The sequence below is a fragment of the Aquarana catesbeiana genome, linkage group LG06 (assembly GCF_042186555.1).
Source record: "Aquarana catesbeiana isolate 2022-GZ linkage group LG06, ASM4218655v1, whole genome shotgun sequence".
NCBI classification, from domain to species: domain Eukaryota; kingdom Metazoa; phylum Chordata; class Amphibia; order Anura; family Ranidae; genus Aquarana; species Aquarana catesbeiana.
The window spans coordinates 242,799,337-242,823,195 of record NC_133329.1 but is presented as its reverse complement, the minus strand read 5'-3'; the positions used below and the strand labels follow the sequence as shown (position 1 = coordinate 242,823,195).

Genomic DNA, 23,859 nt, shown 5'->3' with positions numbered 1-23,859 from the left:
GAAGTAAAATAGTGCAGGTACCCAGGAGACTGGCGCTTATACATAAGGTGTCAGTTGGCCAGACTAGAGGTTGGCCAGGTGACACATCAATGGGGTCAAAATTTCCTTTGGGGGGGGGGGGGGGGGGTGGGAGAAATACGCCTGGTTGATGTATCACCTGAGAGGTTGAAACCCGGCACAGGGAAGGCCAGTGAATACACACAGGAGCATGCTCCGTTAGATAAAGGGAACAAAACGCTGGCTACCAGGGTACAGTATGCCTTCACCACATGGTGCTGCAACATCCCACAGTGGTTGATAAAAACCTATTGCCCTATATGTGCTGAATATACACCAAATCAAGTGCGGTCATTGTACCAGTGACTTACTCCCAGAGATGTGCAGACACAGAATGAGGTTCATGCAGGATGCTTATTTCTGAGGACTAACCCGAAAGAGGAGGGATGTATTCAGCACTATATTGGGGGAATAGGTGCTGGGATGGGTGTTAATGGAGTGGACATCGGCCTCCTGAGGAACAAACTCGCAGCCATAGCTTCAGACAGGGCTTTGCTACTCAGAGAGATTGGTGGCATCCTTGATAACATTCAGTCACATAAATACCCAGGTTAAAGTGGCTCAAGATTTTGTCAACCATGTTGAGAGGTTGGTAGAGAATGTGATAGTATAGGACAGAAATCTGTCATTGGCTCTGGCGTGCACACAGGGACAGGCGGAACTATCAACCAACATCAAGCTGATTGTACAGTCCCTGTATGGGGGGGCAGTGGCCTTATGAGTTGGCATCACAGCTCAGTAAGATTTTACCAAAGCACATCTCTTACACTAATCCAAGTTGGTGGTAGAATGCCTGGATGGGCTGTACTAATTTGGATTATGAGAGATGTTATGCTTCCTCACTGATCCCATGTACAGAAGTGCAGACTCAATCTGTGTATTCGGTGATAGCGATTGGCTTGCTGACTGAGGATTCGACTTTGTTGCATCTGACGCTAACTTACCCGCATGTGATCAGAGAGGACGGGAGCTGGAGGCAGGTTGATATTTCCCTCTGTCGAAGGCATGACCATGACGTCCTTTGTATGCCAGGTCAATACATGGTGGTGAACGAAAAACGTTGGGAAGATATTTCATTCTGTATTCGGGATGGAGGGATCATTGCTGGGAAGGAAGCACCTGGGTATTATTTGGGACATAGACAAGTTTGTTTCTTTGTAATAAAGAATACCAATGTAAAGTTAGTCATGGAACTAGAGGGTTCCTTGAACCTAACCATAGGTAGAGGTGCATGGTATTACCCTGGGCATGGTCTCTGAAATCCAGGCACAGGTATGGAATTGTGTGGGTTTTGTCATTGTTGCAAATTTGTATGTGTTAGACTTATATTATTTATTTTAATTTTATTTCAGGTACTTATATAGCGCCGTCAATTTAGACTTGATATTTATATAGAAGGGTCGCCCAGTTATCTATGCAAGCTGGGGGACGAAGTGACGGTAGGGTCTCTGCATACAAGTTAGAGACTTTGATGTCAAGTCAGAGCCCTGCAATACTGCTGACATGCCAGAATTGTGGTAGGAAAGGCCATTGTGAGCGAACCTGCCTAATCCCGGCCCGTATCTACACTGAGGAGTTATAGGAGGTTGGGAGCAGGATGAGTAATCTGATGGGTCATAGGTATATATGTATATATTATGGTAATCGGTTGATTTATGTCATGGCATAGTGTGATAAAGGTATATTTTAAGCTAGTAATATGGGCAAAAAACCCTCCTCGAGACTCTATCTGAAAGCTAGTTGATATGTCGTTCTGAATGTGTGTTGGTGAATGGTGAGTGGATGGACACCCCAGGCCTGTACTGCATCCCGTCCTGAAGATATCGGAAAGAAGAAAACACAGGATGGTGACATGGAAGCTGTCGCTGAAGAATGCTGGTGGTGTGTCACTCAGTGGCAAAGCGGCACATGTTGGGAAACACAGCACATTAGGACCGTTATGGACTGTTCCACAGGAGCTGGTTCTGATGCCTATGTTGAGAGGCGCAACACGCGTTAAGACATTTATGGACTGTTCCATAGGGGTTGTTTTTGCACATGTTGAAAAACACAACATGTTAGGACAGTTAAGGACTGTTCTATAGGTACTGGCTTGGAAACACATGTTGGGGAGAAAACAGTTATGGACTGTTCAATAGGAGCTGTGTCGGAAGAAGGGTGGTATGCACCCTTTAGGCGCAAAGCGGTATATGTTGGATAGCGACATGGTTTAATATCTTACTTCTGGTATTTCACTTCCTGGTTGACACAGCCAGGTAGGAATGAAACACATCAAAGCTTTGCGATCAGAAGAACAATGGCTTGGCTCAAGCCCACCTGCTGCGACATGTGTGATTACAGGCTTCAAAGAAAAAAGAGCTAGCTGAGAACGTACAGGGCTAATGGAGCTGCCCCTAGTGGACAATACAGCATGCTTCCTGGAGAATGGGCAGACATTTGGAGCAATACCTCTCAGCAATATCTATTGGATGAAAGGCAAATGGGGGTGGCTACGAGTGGGCGTGCATGTTTGAATGAAAGAGCACACACACAGGCGATTCTGTCTTTCTGCCCCTTGCTCTCTCTCTCTGCCGAGGTTGCTCTGTGCAAGCCTCATGTGGCTCGGCCATCTTGAGGCCTTGCTCTGGGTGCTGGTTTCAGCCTAAACTCCATGCAGCATTGAGCTCTCTCTTGCAACACCTGGAGACCAGCCGATAGGATGTGCTATGTATAAGTCTTGTATTGTGTTCTGATTGTAAGCTTTTTAACATTGCAATTTCGTGTAATACCTTTATGTTAGTTTTTTTTCCCAATTCTGCTGTTTTAGTACATTCCTACTTTTTTGGGAAATAAATGTAACTTGTTTACTAAGCAGAGGTGTTTGTTATATCATTGTGCTTATCAGACTCTTACAGATTAGTAACTATAGGGATTAGACAAATTAATACATGTATGCAATAGTTATATAGGATATATTAGATTGTATAATATTGCACCGATTACTTCAGGCGGCAACCAGGTAAGGAGTACAAAAACAAGTGCGTCTTGCCTACAGTCAAGCATGGTGGTGGGAGTGTCATGGTCTGGGGCTGCATGAGTGCTGCTGGCACTGGGGAGCTATATTTCATTGAGGGAACCATGAATGCCAACATGTACTGTGACATACTGAAGCAGAGCATGATCCCATCCCTTCGGAGACTGGGCCGCAGGGCAGTATTCCAACATGATAAAGACCCCAAACACCTCCAAGATGACCACTGCCTTGCTAAAGAAGCTGAGGGTAAAGGTGATGGACTGGCCAAGCATTTTTCCAGACCTAAACCATATTGAGCATCTGTGGGGCATCCTCAAACGAAAGGTGGAGGAGCACAAGGTCTCCAACATCCACCAGCTCCGTGATGTCATCATGGAGGAGTGGAAGAGGACTCCAGCAGCAACCTATGAAGCTCTGGTGAACTCTATGCCCTAGAGGGTTAAGGCAGTGCTGGAAAATAATGGTGGCCACACAAAATATTGACACTTTGGGCCCAATTTGGACATTTTCACTTAGGGGTGTACTCACTTTTGTCGCCAGCGGTTTAGACATTAATGGCTGTGTGTTCAGTTATTTTGAGGGGACAGCAAATTTACACTGTTCTACAAGCTGTACACTCACTACTTTACATTCTAGCAAAGTGTCGTTTCTTCAGTGTTGTCACATGAAAAAAAAAAGATAATAAAATATTTACAAAAAAAAAACAAAAAAAAAACCCCTGATGATTTTAACTTGTAAATAATAGATGACAAAAATAGGCCTGGTCGTTAAGTAGTTAAAAGGTCATTTGGCTGTACTTCTCCTGTGGGCAGGAGTGCAGTTCGTTCTGCACTCCTCTGACCAGTTTTCAGCAGCCAGCAGGCTGAAGTCCACTGCCACTGTCAGACGTCACAGAGCAGGTCCATATGGTCAGGATCTACTTAAATGGCTAGACTGGCACCTGGCTCAGCGAGCCGCTGAAAGTCTGAGCTGGCCCCCTCCCATCCCCTCCACAGCTCAGCGCTCCAGTGAGTGAAAGGGGGTAGAGCAGAGTCGATGACTGACAGTCACCAGCTATCTGCTCAGGGAGCTGCATCCAGCTATAAAAAAAAAAAAAAGGGAAGGGGATCCCCACATTTGTGTTTTTTAATGCACAGTGCCCCAGCTGTTTATAATGAGCCAGACCTGCCCATTCTGAATCCGCATGAAGTCAGTCTGGTGCAACAAGCAGCTTTTCACACCAACAAAGGTAGAAATTTGCTATAAAGTTTGTTAAAATTTCTGCAACGTAAATTGATCACTCAGGATTTTTTTCCCCTCAAGAAAAGTGCAGTTACTGTTTAATTTGATTGCCATGTCAATGGGGCTAACAAGCTTTCTATGTGATAAAGTGCAGGGGAGAGCTTCTCTTTATCCACTTTTAGCAATGGCGGTCATTGCAACTTTTTATCTCGCACGGTATTTGGAGTAGCAATTTTTCAAATGTGTCTTTTTGGAAAAAAACTGTTTTGTGCTAAAAAAAAAAAAAAAAAAACCCCCACACACAACAGTAAAGTTAGCCCAATGTTTTTGCATAATGTGAAAGATGAAGTTACGCCGAGTAAATAGATACCGAACATGTCACGCTTCAAAATTGCACACTTACCGGTAACTGTTTCTGGGAAGCCTTCCAGGACAGCACCCTGAGAGAAGACTGGTCCACCTGACAGGAAACACAATCACAGAGGTTAAAGCCCCCGCCTCTCCCCATGCTCCTCAGTTGTGACAAAGTATTGACCCACACCAGTGCACGAGAGTGAAGAAAAAAAAGACTAACACCACCACACTCTATATATTAGACATACCTAAACAGAACGGGTGGGGAGTAGGCCTGCTGTCCTGGAAGACTTCCCAGAAACACAATTACCGGTAAGCAACTGGTCATTTTCTCAAGTCATCTTCCAGGACGGCACCCTGAGAGAGGAGCAAGTAGCTCAGGCCTACCTTAGGGCAGGACAACAGCTTGCAGGACTTTTCTGCCAAAAACCAGATCTTGAGGAGGCAGTAACTCCACCCGGTAATGCTTCAGGAAGGTGTTCTGGCTTGTCCAAGTAGCGGCTTTACATATCTGCTCCACCGAAGCTCCGGCCCTTTCCGCCCAAGAGGTTGCCAGAGATCACGTGGAATGTGCCTTGAGGTTCCTAGGGGCTGCCTTACCGGAATGCTCATAGGCCAAAGAAATAGTGTGCTTATTCCATCTAGCTATGGATGCTTTACTTGCTTGTTGGCCCTTCTTTTGGCCGGAAAAGTTAACTAAAAGATGGCTGGACCTTCTAAACTCCTTAACTTTATCTAAGTAGGATAATAAACAACGTCTGACGTCCAGACAGTGAAAAGAAACTTCCCTTTCATTCTTGGGATTGTTGCAAAAGGAAGGCAGCACTACTTCCTGAGTTCTGTGGAACTTAGATGCTACCTTAGGGAGGTACAGGGGGTCCTGCCTAAGTATCACCCTGTCCTCTAATAAACAAAAAAATGGCTCCTTAATCGAGAAGGCCTGAATCTCACCTACTCTCCTGGCAGATGTGATTGCTAGTAGAAAAGTCAACTTAAAGGTGAGGAACCTAAGGGGAATTTGGTCTAAAGGGTTCGGTACGGACCAATGCTGTAAGGTTGGAAACCAAGCTCTCTTGGGCCACCACGGGGCTATCAGAATTAGATTGCCCTCCGAGAGAAATACCTTTTGCAGAACTCTCGGGATAAGCCCCAGGGGGGAAAAGCATAAGCCAACCGGAACTTCCAAACCTGGGCCAATGCATCTATCCCCTCAAACCAGGATCTCTAGAGAGCCAGGAGGGCCATGGATCTGGTGCCCCCTTGACGATTCAGAAAAGCCACAGTTGTGGCATTGTCTGAAAGGATCTGAACTTCTTGGTTCTTGATTCTCCCCTCAAACGCTTTTAACGCCTTACCGGCGGCCAAAAGCTCTCAAAAGTTTGAGGAGGATCCTCTCTGACTCGAGTCCCAGGACCCCTGAGCTTTTAGATCCTCTAGGTGTGCCCCCCACCCCCAGGAACTTGCATCTGTCGTTATTCTGAGAGGCTGAAGCTGACCCCAAAGGAGACCCTCCTGAAGCCTCTCAGGAAGACGCCACCAGTGAAGAGATTCTTTCACTTCGACCGGAATGACGAATTTAAGGTCTAGAGTGCTCCTTTTCTTGTCCCAGGAGGATAAGAGGAAATGCTGGAGGGTCCTGAAATGTAGTTGTGCCCAAGGGACTGCAAGTATAGACGCAGTCATTAGGCCCAAAACTCTCATAATACTCCTGTATGAGGCTGTCCTTGCTTCTAGCAGAGAAGTGGCGGCTGAAATTAGGGCCTCTACCTTGCTCTGAGGAAGAATTAACCTTTGTTCCGCTGAATCCACCAGGAATCCCAGGTACACCTTCACTTGGGCCGGAACCAGCGAGGATTTTTCCCCGCCGATGATCCATCCCAAAGATTCTAAGGTCTCCATCACCTTGGCTAGGTTCAGAAGCAGCTGGTCCCGATTCTGATTGTAAATCAGACGGTCGTCTAAATAGGGGGATCAACGTTATTTCCTGGAGATGTAGAAAGGCCACTACCTCTGCAAGGACCTTCATGAAGACCCCTGGACTGGATGCCAGTCCAAAAGGGGGGGGCCGCAAACTGCCAATGCTGAGTTCCCTGTGGGGAAGCAATTGCGAACCTCAGAAAAATCGGGACGTGGAGGTAAGCGTCTTTTAAATCTAAGGTTACCATGAACACATCCTTGAGGAGGTGTCTTATTAAGAGAGAACACACTCTCCATGCGGAACTTCTTGTACTGCAAGAAAACATTGAGGTTCCTTAGATTTGTTATAAGACGATATTTTCCCGAGGGCTTGGGCACCACAAAAATGTGGGAGTAAAACCCCCGACCCTGTTGGTCTACTGGGACCGGTACTATGACCTCCTGACTGGCCAGCTCTTCCACGTTCCGTAGGATGCCTCCTGCCTTGCAGGGATCCTTGGGAAGTTGGGTCAAAGAAACTTCTGGGGAGGAGGGGAGAGAAGTTCTAACCCTCTCTTACTATCTGGAGAATGTGGGGCCTCTGCGTGACTCTTTCCCACTGAGGGATAAAGTGGGAAAGCCTTCCCCCTACTGGCAAGTCATTTGGCAGACTTGTCACCCGCCTTCTGGCTGGAAAAGAGAATACCTGATTTCTGCTTGTCCTTTCCAGCTCCCCAACGCCTATTAGGGGAGACTTTTTTTTTTTATCTGAGAAGCGGTTCTTTGTTTGGGGGCCACAAAAAAAACCTCTTCCTGTCTCTTCTTGGTTTAACAGGGAATTTTTTCCATTTTTCTGTAGATCTAGCCAAAGCTTGATCTAACCCAGTACCAAAAATGAGTGAACCCTCAAAGGGGAGGCCACAAAGCCGGGTCTTTGAAGAACTATCCCCATCCCAGGTTTTAACCCAGAGGGCTCGCCCGGCTGAGTTCAATAAGGCACCAGATTTAGCGGTGGCACGCACTGTCTCAACCGCAGCATCCGCTAGGTATGCGACTGCACTACCTATGACTTCCAATGAATCTAAGACCCCCTTAGACTTCGTGGTTAGGGACACATGGTCCATGAGTTTACATACCCACATGTCCGCATTTCTTGCAATGCGAGCTGAGGCCAATGCGGGGCTCATAGCCGCAGCGTGAGCTACCCAGGCCCTGCGTAAATTGGTTTCTGCCTTCCGATCCATCTGATCCTTTATGTTGCCCGTGTCCTCAAAAGGAGAGATCGGACTGTTTAGACACTTGAGCTAAGGAGGCGTCTAATCTAGGGGTCTTAAAAAACTTCTAATTTTCTTCCGAAAAGGGGCATCTACGCTTCCACGTTTTGTATTTCAGGAGCCTCTTCTCTGGTTCCTTCCATTCCCTCAAGATAACATCTTTGAGGGCTGAATGTACCGGAAGAACCCGAGCTTGTGGCTTAACTAAGCCTCTGTACATCCTGTCATGGGCAGAGACCTGCTCAGTGGGCTCCTGAATCTCCTCGGAAGCATAAATGGCCCTCGGAAGGCCCTCTATGTCGTCGGCTGAAAAAATATGCCTACTAGACCTGGAGTCCTCACCCTCCTCCTCCTGGCTGTCTGCTATCACCTCATCCGAAGATCTCTGCTCAAGAGATTCGGATTCTAGGTTCTCTTCCGAATCCTGGGAAAAGGAGTACTTTGGTATATCCCTGACACGTTTAGATCCTCTAGAGGAAGCGTAGCCCTCCTAGGAGGAGGCGTCCTTACTGGTATGGGCCTCTGAATCCCTCGCCTTAAAGGTGGATTGAAACGCCTTTAGGGTGGAGAGCATCTCAGTTTGAACCATGAGGAAATCTTTCATGATCTAGGATGTCTCCTTCCCTGTTAGCTTCTGTATACATTTAAAACAGAAAGGTTTAGGGTGACTTGGGGGTAACCCATCGTTACAATTCCCGCATCTTTTAGAATGGGTAGTCTTAACGAGACGGCTGGCAACCTCACGGGTAATGGCATCGTCCCCTGAAACAAAATACACAGGCATAAATATAGCACTGTAATACTCAGAGGAGAAGAATTGGGGTACCCTCCCCCATCTAAACCTCTGGTGGCAGGTCAGACTCACCCCCCGTGGTCTCCTCTATAGCTGTGGACCCTGTAGGTCGCTCCTCATGTTCCATGCTGCACAAATAACCTGGTCTGTAGGAGAAATGGGCGCCTGCTCCAGCTGGATTTATATCTCCTTGTTATGAGCAGCTGTGCCTTTTCCCCCTTTCACCATGCTGATGCCGCCGCCATCTTGCCGTAGACCAGAAGTGACATGAGCCATGCTGAGCTCACTTCCTGTGTAGTGGAGGAAGTGATGCAACACCACACCACTCCTCCCCTATCCTCAACAAAATGGCGCTGAGCGTCCACAGGACACTGAGAAGTGCAGGCACCTTCCCCCTCTGCTGACACTCCGCACAGCTAGGGGGATAAGAACCGCGCAAGCTCGGGGAGGGTGGGGGGGTGCCGACGCCAAGGAGCATGAAGGAAGCCACCTTCCTCATCCTCCTGCCGACCAAGGCAGCTTTCTGCCCACCCTGACCAGCACCTCTGCACTAGGGGAAAAGGTAAGACAAACTCACTGCGCAAGAAGGTAGGAGAACCAGGCTCCTTTTCTGCACAGCCACCGTGCAGGTAAGGAGAGGAGGCAGGAAGACAGGCCCCTGAAGTTCTGGGTACACCACTGTACCCAGGGGCCTTCAGCTCTCGGGGGGGTTTCTTCAGCTTGCATTGCCCCCGAGGAAAATATAGGGGAACCCCACCCAGGAAGGATAAAAAATATCCGGCCGGACCCAGAGGCCACACAGGCATTTGGTCCAGCTCCCAGGGGGGAGACCACCAGCCCCAGGCTCGGGTCTATAGATAAAACAACAAAAACGGTTTCGCTGTGGGGAAACACAATCAAAAACTGAGGAGCACGGGGAGAGGCGGGGGCTTTAACCTCTTTGATTGATTGTATTTCCTGTCAGGTGGACCAGTCATCTCTCTGGGTGCCGTCCTGGAAGACGACTTGAGAAAAACACGATCACCGCTTCCCAGCCGATGCGGTGTCGTTTTTTTTTTTTTAATACAGAGGCCGGGCGTGACATCATAACATCACGCCTGGCCTCCGAACAATCATAGAGACTCCAGTGACCAACTGGTCCGCCGAAAATCTCTATTCTGAACATCTGGGGCCGGCGGATCCTGTGTCCAACTCACCGATCGTAGCGGTGAGTTGGTAGAAGCATCGGAGGGCGGCGGGAGGGGGGCGTGGACGTCCCCTCTCGCCTCCCGTAAGAACGATCAAGCGGCGGAACAGCACAGATTCGCCAGCTCTAAAAGACTATATCTGAATGATGCCTGTAGCTACAAGGCTACAAGGAGGTTAAGGAGACATCAGTAGGTCTATTAGAACCCCAGTGTCACCTCTGCACTCTGTTGAAGCTGATAGAGTACAGCCTGCTACTTCCCTGGCTGGAGAGGCAAGGGTTTGACAGCTCTGACCTCAGATTGCTCTGGGTTGAGCACCTTCTGGCTGTTACTAATAAGGGGACATCAACTGTACCTTTATACACACACATAGAATTGCTTGGGCAGCTTTACATCTGCCTAAATCACTTAGGTGAGAAAGCAGACAGCTGGCAGGGAACAGGTAAACAGGTTCAAGTGAGTTTGTTCATTGCCCATGTATGTCAATGCAACAGGTCACCCTCTTTAGCTGCACATGCACCCTTTCTATGACCCCTCACCTCAAATGTGAAAAAGGTCAACCTTATGTAATCATGGAGATATTTGAATTCAGAGTCACACCACCTGCTGCATTGTCAGTGCACTGGACCTTGTAATTCAATCCAATTACATTTTTTGACTAGATTACAAATATTTTATACCACGGTGCTGCTTTGACTAGCATTTGATACGGGTCCACATAAGCTAGTAACAAACTCCTATTTGGTTCACTGGATACACAGTTGGCTAAAGAACAGATGAGCCTGTAGTTGTAAATGGGGTTCATTCAGAACATAGCCCAGTAACTAGTGGTGTATCACAAGTCTCTGCACTAGGTCCTGTTCTATTTAAATTTGTTTGTGGGTGACATAACTGAAGGTTTGATGGTTATGGCATGTATTTTTGCTGATAACAAGTGTGCAATAAGGGTTAATATGAGCAGTTTGTAACATGGAACATAACTTGGCATTGCCAGAAAATTGGTCAGAGCGGTGGAAACTGCAATTCAGCACTTCTAAAATGAAAAATACACTTAGATTTAAAAAAAAAAAAAAAAAACCCCCACACACACCACCTCTCCGGCCACACTTTGCTTATTTTCACAATGATTTCTATTGCAGAGTGACATTGGTCAAGCTTAGAGCAATGTGTGTATACATGTCTGATACCCCAATGATCGATGTGGAAGCGGACAAGCACTTTAGTACCCTCCCCTACTAAAGTGAGAGCAGCTGTCTTCTGGGCCTTGTGCCAAGCGGCTTCCCTTCTGCCTAGTGACCACAGAGGGTCGCTCTCTTGCACTGCTATCATTCCAGAACTGCTTGTATTGTGTTTTTTTTAAATTGAGTGCAAGGTGTTCTGTTTGGATGAGACAGGATGGTGACATCACAACCTCACTGTTTGCACAAACGTAAATGAAAAGCTGCAGTAATTATTTGCACCAATTTTACTATATGGCAGAATTGTGACAAATTCATAAAGAAATAAAGCAATGGCAAAAAAAAAAGACTTCCTCCGTGTTGGTGTAAATTGTTGATGGTGCATGGCATCTTTGAAACCATTCTGCCACTAAAAATTTTTGGTCCCAACCCCATTTTATCAGCTTGGTGAGGATGACAAGTACATGGCTCCAGTAGCCTCATGATATATTTACATCAGATATACCAGGAAGTATCACTTTAGGCATCATTCACAACAGGCGGATCCGCTGCCACTGAGTCCGCCAGCTCAGCGGGAGATCTCTCCGTTGATCTCACTGAGCCGGCAGATGACAGGTCCCTCTCTGCTCACCGAGCGGGGAGGGGCTTGTCGAGCGCCACTGCTTGCTACGGAGAGATCGTACAGCATGTCCGTTTTCATCAGATCTCATCCGATCGGGACTGATGTGAACGTAGGGCCATCCGTCTGATTTTAGCAGATCGGACCGGGTCGGATGTCAGCGGACAAGTCACCGCTGACATCCGTCTCTCCAAAGACTAACATGGAGCGCCCGTTCAGGTCCGCCTGTCAGTTTTATCAGCAGACCTGAACAGTCCCGACAGTGTGAGAGCAGCTGGAGAAGACCTGGTGTCATCAGGGAGTCAGCTGCAAGAATCCAAAAGAGATAGCCAACTCCCAATAACATCAGAGAGGAATATGGAGGATTGGCAGATCACAGTAGGACAATGCAGAATTTACTATTAGACTCCTTTCACACTGTGGCGCTTCACAGGCACTATAGCGCTAAAAATAGCACCTGTAAAGCACCTGTCCTCTCACTCCAGTGTGAAAGCCCAAGTGATTTCACACTGGAGCGGTGCGCTGGCAGGACGCTAAAAAAAAAAAAAAAAAAAAAGTCCTGCAAGCAGCATCTTTGAGGCGCTGTAAGAGCGGTGTATAGCACCCTAAAGCACCCCCCGTAGCGGCGCTTTTAACCCTTTTTCGGACGTTAGCGGGGGTAAAAAGCGCCCCGCTAGAGGGTGAAAAGAACGACGGTAAAGCGCTGCTAAAAATATCGGCGCTTTACTGCTGACGCCCGCCTGCCCTAGTGTGAAAGTGCCCTTCAAGCTCAACTCAGCAAACAAGGTAAGAGGAAGTTAAAACCCAACCCTGGAAAAAAATAAAAGGCTTTCCCCTGCAGCGGCGCTGCGCCCACCCTGCAAGGGTTGCTTGTTTCCATCACACAGCTCCTTTTTTGCTCAATGAATTTCATTAGAAGTGTACAAAAGTACACGTTATGTCAATGTACAGCAGTGCGCTGCAATAAAATACAGCGCGTCTACATTTTATAGAACTCTGAGCCGAGTGTGAATGAGACACACAGAAAACCATTGTATTATGTGTCTCCTAGTGGTGACCAGCGTTAAAGGTTAAAGTGGTTGTAAACCCTTACATATACCCAGTGAAGTGACTGGCCTCAGGTGATACATAGGGATCAAACAAATCCTCTTTCATAAGTTGTAGCTGTTTATCTACAGATGCCTTCCCCCTACATCCATTCACACAGGCTCTTCCTGCTCTGAAAAACAGGGGGCGGGGAGCTGAAGTGACATCACTGAGGAGAGCTCTGAGAGCTGACAGGAAGGAAGGGACACACCCCCATTCACACATGAACAGAGCTGAGGCTTTCAATCTGCTGGAGGTGTCACCCATCACCTTTTTGCTCTTGGTGTCAGGAAAACTTGTCAGAAGTTACTCATGCTTATAGAAGAGGGATGAAGCAGCAGACACTTAATGCCCTGGATTGAGGCAAGTACACACTATAGAGCAGCGGTCTCCAAACTGTGGCCCTTTGCTTGTTTTTATCCAACCCTTGGAGTATTATTTACCCCACTCTCAGCAACAGTGGGGCACTGCTCCTTCCGCTGGCAATCAAGGATGGGGGCACTATTCCTCCCGCTGGCAACCAAGGATGGGGGCACTATTCCTCCCGCTGGCACCCTACGATGGGGCATTGTTTATCACCTCTGATTCCAGGACATTTCTACTTCCATTGGCCACAGTGCAACCCCCCCCTTATGCTTAAAAAAAAAAACAGTAAACTGGCCCTTTGGGTAGAAAGTTTGGAGACCCCTGCTATAGAGGGATATACTTTGTTGATATTTCATATCTGAGGTTTACAACCACTTTAAAGCAGAGCTCCACCCTTGGCACTTTTTTTTGGGGGGGGGGTAACCTGGTTTTAACAGGTACCCGTTCACACTTCCGGCTCGGCCCCCTCCTTTGCCCGCAGTCTTCTGGGATTCATCACAGGTCCCAGAAGACTATGGGTCCATTGACAAAGTGCAGCACGACTCGCGCATGTGCCATAGGGTACAGGCTGTGAAGCTGCAAGGCTTCACTTCCTATTTCTTTTACCAGAGATGATGGAACCTGCACTCGTAGCCGATTGAAGAATCGGCTCAGTAAGGACATTGCGTGATGCCTGGACAGGTAAGTGCCCTTATATTATGTCAGCAGCTACAGTATTCATAGCTGCTGGCTTAATTTCTTTCTGAAGCCTGGAGCTCCTCAGAGGAGTGGGGTTCCCATGAAACTGATAGTGGCAAGAAAGTATGTGAACCTTTTGCAGTTAATTTGTCCAAAAATGTGATCTGATCCTCATCTAAGTCACAACAACAAACACAATGTACTTAAGCTGATAACACAAACAATTCTAATTTCTCATGTCTTTATTGAACACCCCCATTAAACATTTACAGTGATAGGGCAAAAAGTAAGTGAACCCACAAAAAAATAAATCACGATGGAAAGCTAACTGCAGTCAGTAGATAGCACACCTGGAGTCCAGTTGATTAAATGAATTTGGAGGTGTAGTTTAGAGCTACTTTGATTGATAAACATACAAACATTTTAGGATTGCTGTTCATAAGAAAAGTCAGTTGATATGAACCATGCCTCGCAAAAACGTTTCCCTGAAGACATACGATCAAGAGTAATTGATCTGCATCGTTTCCATGTTTTCCCTGTGCCTGCGTGGGTTTCCTCCCACATGCCAAAGACATGCTGATAGGTTATTTGGCTCCTGTCTAAATTGGCCCTAATATGTCTATGTATGAATGCGAGTTAGGGATCTCCGATTGTAAGCTCATTGAGGGCAGGGACTGATGTGAATGTACAATACATGTGTAAAGCACTTCATAAATTGGCTGTGCTATACAAGTACCTGTGATAAATCTGCACAAGGTTGAAAAGGGATACCAAGCAATCTCCAAGTGTTTAGGCAGCCATCAGACAAATTGTCTATAAGGCTAAGTTCACGCTTATGCGATGCAGGAAACACAGCAAATCCTGTGTGTTTCCCGCATCGCATTAAGATCACATGGCGTCCATGCAACCTGCTGCAGGGGTCTGTTATCTTAGCCTAGGATCGCATTGTCGCAGGTCAGAAATCGTGTGAGTTTAGCCAAATTTGCACAATTTCAACCCGGCAATGCAGTCCCACTTCGGGGGGGTGATTTAACAGACATCTGTGCGCGGGTTCCTGCACAGATGTCTATACAAATTGCCCCCTGAAGTCCCTAAAAGTAGTACAGGAACTACTTTTGGGAATCGGGTCGGTGCCATTGCCAGCAATAGCTGCTGATTTGGCATGTCAAATCAGACCAAGGTGAACCTAGGCTTAACGACACCCCGAAACAAATCGCAAAATACAGTACGCTTGCCAGAATCACATGTATGTGAACACTAAGGATGAGCTCCGGCGTGTTCGCACAGCCCATGTGCAGAGCCCGCCAGGAAGTCAGCACTGTGTTGATCACAGGCAGTGAGACATTTCCCGATCTCTGCAGCCTCACACTGGGTAAATGTCTCACTGCCCGTGATTAGCTCGGCATCGTGCCGACTTCCTGGCAATCTCTGCACGTGGGCTGCACGAACACGCCGGAGCTCATCCTTAGTGATCACCCATACAATGCGATTTAGTTGCTGTATGGCTGAAATTGAACTGCACAGACATTGCAGGTGATGTGCACAGGAATGCGGGATGCAATACCTGTTGCAAATCACATGCGATGTCTGCATCGCACCAGTGTAAACCTAGCCTTGGTTCACACTGCTGTGACGTGATCCGACTTGTGAGACCCCAAATCACGACATGTCAAATTCAATGTTTCCCTATGAGAGCTGTCTTAACTGATACTACACAAGTCACTCTGGACTTCAGAAAAAGTTCCTGCACTACTTTGGTCCGACTTGGGTGCGATTTCAGCCCTTGTACAGGTCCCTAAACAGCATCCAAGTCAGAAGGAAGCCGTAGGGCATAGCAGCACAACTTTGCCATCGCAGCAGTGTGCGCCGAGCCCGAATGGACGCTTTTAGGGGGTTCAACAAGGAGGCGACATCACCTTCTCGCTGCCTGGAAATACACCCTCTGGAAAGTAATCCAAGTCTCTTCAGAGGGCTACCATGTGTGTAAACAAACCCTTTCCCTCAACAGATTCTCTGGAAAACTGTGCAGGGAGACGCTTGTGACACGTTCACTCCAGCAGAGAGCATGTGTAAAGATGAACCCCAGATTCTGCCTTAGGGTTTGCTAGAGTGGAATGGAAGGTCAGGTTTAGTAGCTGTCCCCCCCATGAGGTGTGCACACACAGCCTTCCTTAACTCACATCACTCAGGACTTGATAAACAAAGGACAGAAGACATTGCACAAGTCAGGAAGTGGGGAGAATGCTGAGCCGCTCAGTCACCACACACAGTCATGCGGTGCGGGGTGAGGAAGTCTCTCCGAAGCAGAGCAGGCCAGGTGTAGTGAGGAGGACCGGAGCAGGCTGACACACACACCACTCTGGCTGGGCACAGCTTCCCTCTATCGGCGCCATGTGTCACTCGTACACACAGCATGGAGCGCACTCACCTCTCACCCTCCGCCCCCGGCCTGCTGACGACGTCCTTTACACACAAGTCTATGTAGTACCTGAGCGAGCAGCGCTCTACTAGCGTGATTTCTAGGTACGGGAAGTGATGTAGCGGAAGGGGCGGGGCTTAGCTTGTGACTGTCAGCGCTGTTTATGGAGAGAATAAGAGAGATCGGCGTACCATGGTGAGTCCGGGAGCTGTCAGCGTGCATCGCTGTGGGCTGTTACCGCGCGCTAGTAATAGGGTGCTGTGTGCTGGTGGATTCGTAGTCATTGGGGGTCCTCCTCACCATACAAGCTAATGTCACTACAACAGTCACTCCAGACAAGTCAGCCACTCACATCTCAGCAGCTTTGACATTAAAGAAGAACTCTACTAAGAATCGGGAGCTACAAATACTGTAGTTGGTGACTTTTAAAAAATCAGGAATGTAGCAGTCAATAGGATTTGCTCTGTCCTCCCTGCAGCCAAGCTGCGACTTCCTGATGAAACTGCGTCTGCACGAGATCGCACGGAGGAGGGAGACTGGTCCTGCAACCTCCTGGGATATGGAATGTGCAAGGGAAGCTTTTTACTTTTCCCATAGTTAAGCTTAAAAGATACGTTCACCTTTCAGGGAAAAATAATAAATGCCCAGATTTTTCTGCAGAAAAGTGCTGTTGTTATTCCCGCAGGAGCCTGCAGAGCATTGCACCCCGCCATCAGTGGATTGTGGGTGCAATGTGCACACTCTCCCTCCAGCTATGTTGGCTGAACCTCTGTACAGCTGTACAGGCTTTCAATTTGAAAGCTGGAGAAAGTGTCAGTGAACTACAAGCTGTCTGCTGTGGTGACAGATGGGACTTGTAGTTTATTTGTTCACACATTACTGGTAATGAATGATGCAGCTGTGTGGGCATAGCCACGCCAATTTTAAAATGTGACAGCGGGGAGAAGAACTCTCGTCTGATATCAAGGTAAAGGGGGCTGAGGGGAGGTTGCTGGAACACGTTAACATGTTACACCCTAAGGCCCCTTTCACACAGGCTAGATCCGCTTTTGCTCGGCAGGGGATCTGACCACCGATCAGTGGTGGCTGGTGTTTTTTTTTTTGGGTGGGGCAGCAAGCAACCACCCATCCCCCGAGCGGCACCCACCACCCCCCCCCACGCTGTTCGGGGGGGACACTTACCCCACCGTGGCGGGTGGCAGGCGAGCCGAGCCCACCCTATATTGAAGCCTATTAGAGCCTCTGACTCTAATCGGTGGTTTAAAAAAAATCCCCTCTGCATTGGAATCCATGCGCCGGTGTCCTGAAAGGGGCTGGATGCATGGATAGGGGAGGCGGCGATGGACGGGGGGGTGGGGCCCATGTGTCCTTAATGGAGGGGCCGCCCCTGCCGCAGATCCACTGCTGAACTGAGCAGAGCAGGCAGATGACTAGTCAGTGTCCGTTCTGCTTATACAGAGAGTGCACTGTGCTCTATGAGTAGCCAGATTTCAACAAATCAGCTGTCAGTTTACACCCGACTGCCCTCCAATCTGATGCGGCCAAATGGAGGGGAACGGATCCCCTTTCTTTTTTTTTGCCGGATCAGATTGGACCCAGAGGTAGCCATGTGTAAACGGAAAAGACCCTCCTCTTATGGGGTCCCCCACTGGTGCTCCTGGCTCATCCTTTTCTCAGTGTGCCCCTATAGCCAGCCGCTTACTATGGGGGCACACATGTGGGCTCACTCCCGAGCCACACTGCCTGTGACATTGGCTCAGACATTGGCTCCTCCCCAGGTGACTGTGAGAAGAGGAAGAGAGGGGAAAGAAGACTGCAGCTGGGCACAGCACTGGATCCCTCACCGGCTCAGGTAAGTGTTTAGAGAGGGGGGAGGGAAATAGTGCAGTGTTTTTTACCTGAATGCAGGGAATGCATTCAGGTAAAAAACACCCACCCATTAGAACCACTTTAATCTTATATGTAATATGCACCAAAATGAATATTTCGGTACCGAAACCGAAAATTCAGGATGCACTTGGCCGAAACAGAAATTGACGGTTTTAAAAAAAATATATTTTTTTTATAAATAATTGTATTATATTAGACTTTTTAAATAATATCATGAATATGAATTTATTGTCGGCCATTATGGGCACCTTTTGAAGCGGTGGTAAAAATCCTGCTCGCTGCATTTTTGATGCATATTTGGTCAGTTAAAAAAAAAAACAACACACCTCCCCATTAAAATGCATTGAAAACGCAGCAGGAACGCATCAAAAATGCACCCGTGTTACTTTTTTAATGCATTTTTGGAGTCACATGCCTATGAAAAAACACACCATAAGCAAGGTAAAATTGCGGTAAAATCGAGGCAAAATCACAGGTGTTTTCGACAGCCATTATCTGCACTTTTTTTTCTTTCGGCACAAGGCTGAAAACCCTATTTTCGACCAATAATTTTCAGCGGCCAAAGTTTTGGTGCATCACTAGAATGCACAGACTGCTTGCACTCAAGTCCTAACCGAATCAGAAATCTCCCTCCTTCTTCCTCACCAGCAAAAATCTTCCTCCAAACAAAAACCTACACAATCTAAAATTACCCCCCCCCCGTTGTTTTTTTTATCTTTTTCTCAGCTGTTTGTCTAATTCTTTGCAGTAAAGCAGGGAAACCACCCTGTATGTAGTGCCCACATACACACGCTGTCTGTTTTTCACTAGGAAATGAGTCTGTATGCAATAAGAACACCCTAAATTCATTCAGCTTCCGATATAGCTGGTCCACGATTTCCTTATCAAACAGGACTCCTTGCATTAAGGGTTAACAGGAGACAGGTTCTTGATCTTTGCAGTCTCTTTTTCTGTCTCTTTTAGTGAAGTGTTAATGTTGTCCCCTGGTTTCCCCCTTTGCTTAAAAGCCTTTTTAATTCAAAAGTTTATAGTCCTTTCTACATTGGCATAGCCCATGTTTTCTATCTCTTCAGATTTCTGTATGAGTGTGGAAGTGCTGAGTATTCAGTATTAAGATGAGCGGTCCTGGACATAGACAGCTTGTGTCCAGTGCTGCTTATCCATCCCTGTACCCAGGTATTTGCTCTGTGTACGCTGAATTTTGGTGGTGGATGACCTTTTGTGACCTCGTGAATCGGCCCACTACACACATTGTGGTAATGCTTTATATGTGTTCCAACACCTATACTAACACACTGAGGGTCAAGTCACACCAGTAGGTGTGCATTTTGGTGTACACTTTTTTCAATGCTTACTTTTTTAAACTACATTCATTGAACTCTATGGGGGTTATTTACGAAAGGCAAATCCACTTTGCACTGTAAGTGCACTTGGAAGTGCAGTCACTTTAAATCTAAGGGGAAGATATGAAATGAGTGTAAGCGCTGCTGATTTTATCATCCAATCATGTGCAAGCTAAAATACTGTTTTGTATTTTCCTTGCATGTCCCCCTTGGATCTACAGCGAGTTTACTTCCAAGTGCACTTGCAGTGCAAAGTGGATTTGCCTTTAGTAAATAACCCCCAATATGTAGTAGTGGGTTATGATGTGATAAAATGTTTGCACACACATGGCACTGTGGATCGATCATTAAAGTGGAGCTCCACCTTAAACAAAAATATTAAAAACCAGCAGCTACAAATACTGCAGCTGCTGACTTTTAATAAATGGACACTTACCTGTCCCAGGGTCCAGCGATGTCGGCAGCCGAACGCGATTGATCGCTCGTCTCTCGGCTGCCCCCGCCGCCATCCTCGGTCAGGGAATCAGGAAGTGAAGCGTTGTGGCTTCACTGCCCAGTTCCCCACTGCGCATGCGCGAGTCGCGCTGCCCGTCTTCACTGGTCCCCGTTGTGTTGTGGGAACTGTGTGTTTCCCAGAACACAACGGGGGGGCGGGCATTTGCGGCTATCTATGCCCGGAAGTGGGTGCAGATACCTGTTTTATACAGGTATCTGCACCTCCCTCCCCCCTGAAAGGTGCCAATTGAGGCACCGGAGGGGGGGAGGAATCCGATGAGCGTAAGTTCCACTTTAGGGTGGAACTCCGCTTTAAACACAATGCATAGGTGTGATATCAACCACCAGATGTTTAGTGTAAGTTGCTTACATACAGTTTTGCATACATTCAATTATTGAGAGAGTATCACCGCTCCAGGTGGGTCAGATCAAGGTAAAAGGCATCTCCTACAGTCTAGAAGTCCAGGTGCTGGCAATGCTATGGCAGTTAGACGTCAAAGAAATTCCGGACAGCCGCACTTCAAAGATATTTGCCTTTATTCAATAAGGTGTCATCCAAAATACAGGTCACAGCAAAGTGGAACACCACTTACGTGTTTCGCACTACAAGGAGTGCTTAGTCATAGCTTAGTCAAGTGTGAAACGCGTAAGCTGTGTTCCACTTTGCTCTGACCTGTATTTTGGATGACACCTTAATGAATAAAGGCAAATATCTTTGGAGTGTGGCTGTCCAGAATTTCTTTGATGTCTAACATACATTCAATTATCACCATTTGCAAAAAGTTACAATTCAAAATTCACAAATATTTGTTGATTGAGTTTTATACTTTATATTTAAAATGAATTGTGTAAGTTGTGTTTATGTGCTCTAATACAAATTTTAGGGTAATTTATATAGAAAATATTATGCTGATAAACATTGCACAACTATCGTAGTATGTACAAAATCAGAAACACATTTTATTCCGTGGCTCCTGCACTTTAAAAAAAATGTATGGTTTAGGGCAGGGGTTGGCAACCCATTAATTGCAATCTACCCATCGACTGCAGGCAGCCGAAAGGTAGATCGCGAACACATCCCTGTTTTGCCGATCCTTCCCCTCAGCCTCCACCGCTCTCATCTTCACTGCAGAGCAGAGAGTAGGAGGCAGCACAGTACTGGACAGAGGGCGGGAGCAGGAGCTGCTTCAGTTAACCGTTCAAGTTAACCAGCAGGTGATTGGTTGCTAGGATGCGGGAGGGGACGAAAAGTTAACTCCTAACACCCGCTGTCTCCTGCTATCTACGCACTGTGGTGGGAAACCACCTAGGAGAAGCGCTCTCCCTGGGGGATTATCATGCGGGCACGCTCCCGATTCCAGCATTTGCGCCCATAGACACAGAATGCCGGACTCGGCCCTGCCCCCCGGCGCCTGCGTCATTGGATTTGATTGACAGCAGCAGGAGCCAATGGCTGTGCTGCTTTCAATCTATCCAATCAAGAGCTGAGACAATGGGCAGAGAGGGTGAGCTTGTCTTCGACGTGGGAATTACGGGGCTCAGGTGAGTAAAACGGGAGGGGGGGGGGGCGGGTCAGTGACATAAAATGCATTAAGGTGAAAAAACGTGAGAGTTTACAACCCCTTTAAGGTTTGACCTTATATTATATGGTTTTGGTAAATCTGAAGCAAAAATCTACAGAAAATTGTATAGTGTGTATCCAGCTAAAGCCTTGTACACACTACTAGTTTTTTTCCGTTCAATCCAGCGGGTCGAACAAAAATGACCTGACAGCTCAGGTCAGAGCCACTGTACTAACAATCCCTGCTGTGCTATTGTGTTCTGACAGGAGGACAGCCCCCCGCCATTGGCTGAGAGCGCTGACTGGGAGTTGGTCATGACCCTTTGACAGAAGCTGGCGTTTTTCAGACCGGCTCCCTTATACACGGGCCTAATGTCGGCCGACTTCTTTTGAAACGGCCGATGCCGCCCGTCATTTGGCCTTTTTTGCAGAAGACGTGACAGTCAATCAGCAAACCCTTTCTGGGTCTCTAGCAACATTTTCTGTACATGTTCTGCAAGGGCATTTTTTTGAGCTTCAGGTACCTGATGAAATTTCAACTTTACTTGGACGTGAGGCTCAGTCCCAGTGTCATTGATTACATTGTTATGTGAGTTTGACCAGGTAGATCTGAAAACATCTGTTGCTTTTTCTGTAAGAACTCCTCCACCTCCTGAATCTGAGTAGTAGATAGGGTCTCTGACCTACTTCACTTATGCCTCTGGGATACCTTTTGCTGGTGAAACTTTAAGGTTGCTTTATGCAGAGAGAGCCTCCCAATCCTTCCAGGGATTTATTAGGCTAACATGGTATGTTTGGAGTGGATTCTCTTTCCAATCTGGTATAGCTAGTAGTTGACATCACTGATTTTGTAAAAACATCAAACAGAAGCATGCAGGAGGGTAAAAATGGTAAACAAGTTTATTCAATAAAAAAGTATAGCACACTTACATCTTAATTTGCAGTTTCCGGTATGACAGGCAGCAATCACACAAAACAGGGAAATCAATAAAATACTTGTAAATGCAGTTGTCAGAAGCAACAAGCCGGTACAATAAGCTGTGATAATGATGATGATTACAGACATTAGTAACATATTTAGGTACTTTGAAAGATGAGTAAATAAAAAAAATTCAAATAAATAGCATACTAACAGTTAGAGCTGCACGATTCTGGCCAAAATAAGAATCACAATTATTTTTCTTAGAATAAAGATCACGATTCTCGTGGCGTAACATCAACTTTCATATTATACAAAAAAATTGGGCTAACTTTACTGTTTTGTTTTTTATTAATTTATTAAAGTGTGTTTTATCCCAAAAAATTGCATTTGAAAGACCGCTGTGCAAATTCAGTGTGACATAAAATATTGGAACGACCACCATTTTATTTTCTAGGGTCTCTGCTAAAAAAATATATATAATGTTTGGGGGTTCTAAGTAATTTTCTAGCAAAAAATACTGATTTTAACTTGTAAACAACAAATGTCAGAAAAAGGTTTTGTCTTTAAGTGGTTAAACTTCCCTCATTTACAGACCGAAGTTCATACCTTTGTTCTACAAGGGTGAAGTGTTACAATGTTCCTCCTTATCTCCATCTAAGCGATGTTGTCAAAAACTTGGCAGGCTGCCTGTTTTTTGTGGAGTTTTTTTTAGACAGCTGTTAGCTGTGAGCAGAGAACTCTGCATAGAATCGGCAAAATGCTTTAAGATCACGAGGGGAGAAGAATCGCAATCTGATTCTTTAACAATTAATCATGCAGCTCTACTAACAGTTGATAAAAAATAACTAGAACAGGAGTCTCCAAATTGCAGCCCGGAGGCCAGATGAGGCCTTTTGCTTGCCTTTATCCAGCCATTGGGACACTGTTCCTCTCACTGACATTAAAGGAGTTGTAAAGGCAGAAGGTTTTTTAACTTAATGCATTCTATGCATTAAGATAAAAAACCTTCTGTGTGTAGCAGCCCCTCCACTACCCCCCTAATTACCTACCTGAGCCCCTTCTCTCTCCAGCGATGTCCACGTTCCCCTCAGCCATCCAGGACACTCCTCCTGATTAACTGAGACAGAGCAGCGGCGCAATTGGCTCTCGTGATTGTCAATCAAAGTCAGTCAGCCAATCAGGGGAGAGAGGGGGCGGGACCAGGTCGGGGCTCCGTGTCTGAATGGATACGCTGACTCAGCTTGGGTGCCCCCCCTGTAGCAAGCTGCTGGCTGAAGGGCACTCAAAGAAGGGAGGGGCCAGGAGCAGCAAAGAGGGACCCGATAAGAGGAGAATCCAGGCTGCTCTGTGCAAAACCAACTGCACAGTGAAGGTAAGTATAACATTTTTGTTATTTAAAAAAAAAAAGAAAAAAACAAGCCTTTACAATCACTTTTTACAATGGGGCACTATTCCTCCCACTGGCACTAATGGGGCACTATTTCTCCCACTGACACCAATGATGGGG

At 46.8% G+C, this 23,859-nt stretch overlaps 2 protein-coding genes across 3 annotated transcripts in view; one reads left to right on the top strand and one right to left on the bottom strand.

Annotated features, from left to right (window-relative positions):
* Window positions 1–16,299, bottom strand: part of SLC39A10 (solute carrier family 39 member 10) — a 134,083-nt gene extending 117,784 nt beyond the window's left edge. The window contains exon 1 of the mRNA XM_073633102.1: window positions 16,151–16,299. The gene's annotated coding sequence lies outside the window, so the exon portion shown is untranslated. The remainder of the gene's footprint in view (window positions 1–16,150) is intronic.
* Window positions 16,234–23,859, top strand: part of LOC141146667 (uncharacterized) — an 80,400-nt gene continuing 72,774 nt past the window's right edge. The window contains exon 1 of one of the 2 annotated variants that reach the window (XM_073633103.1): window positions 16,234–16,336. In XM_073633103.1, the coding sequence (XP_073489204.1) occupies window positions 16,334–16,336 (3 nt within the window). In that variant the 5' untranslated portion in view covers window positions 16,234–16,333. The remainder of the gene's footprint in view (window positions 16,337–23,859) is intronic. The other variant, XM_073633104.1, reaches the window with a different exon arrangement.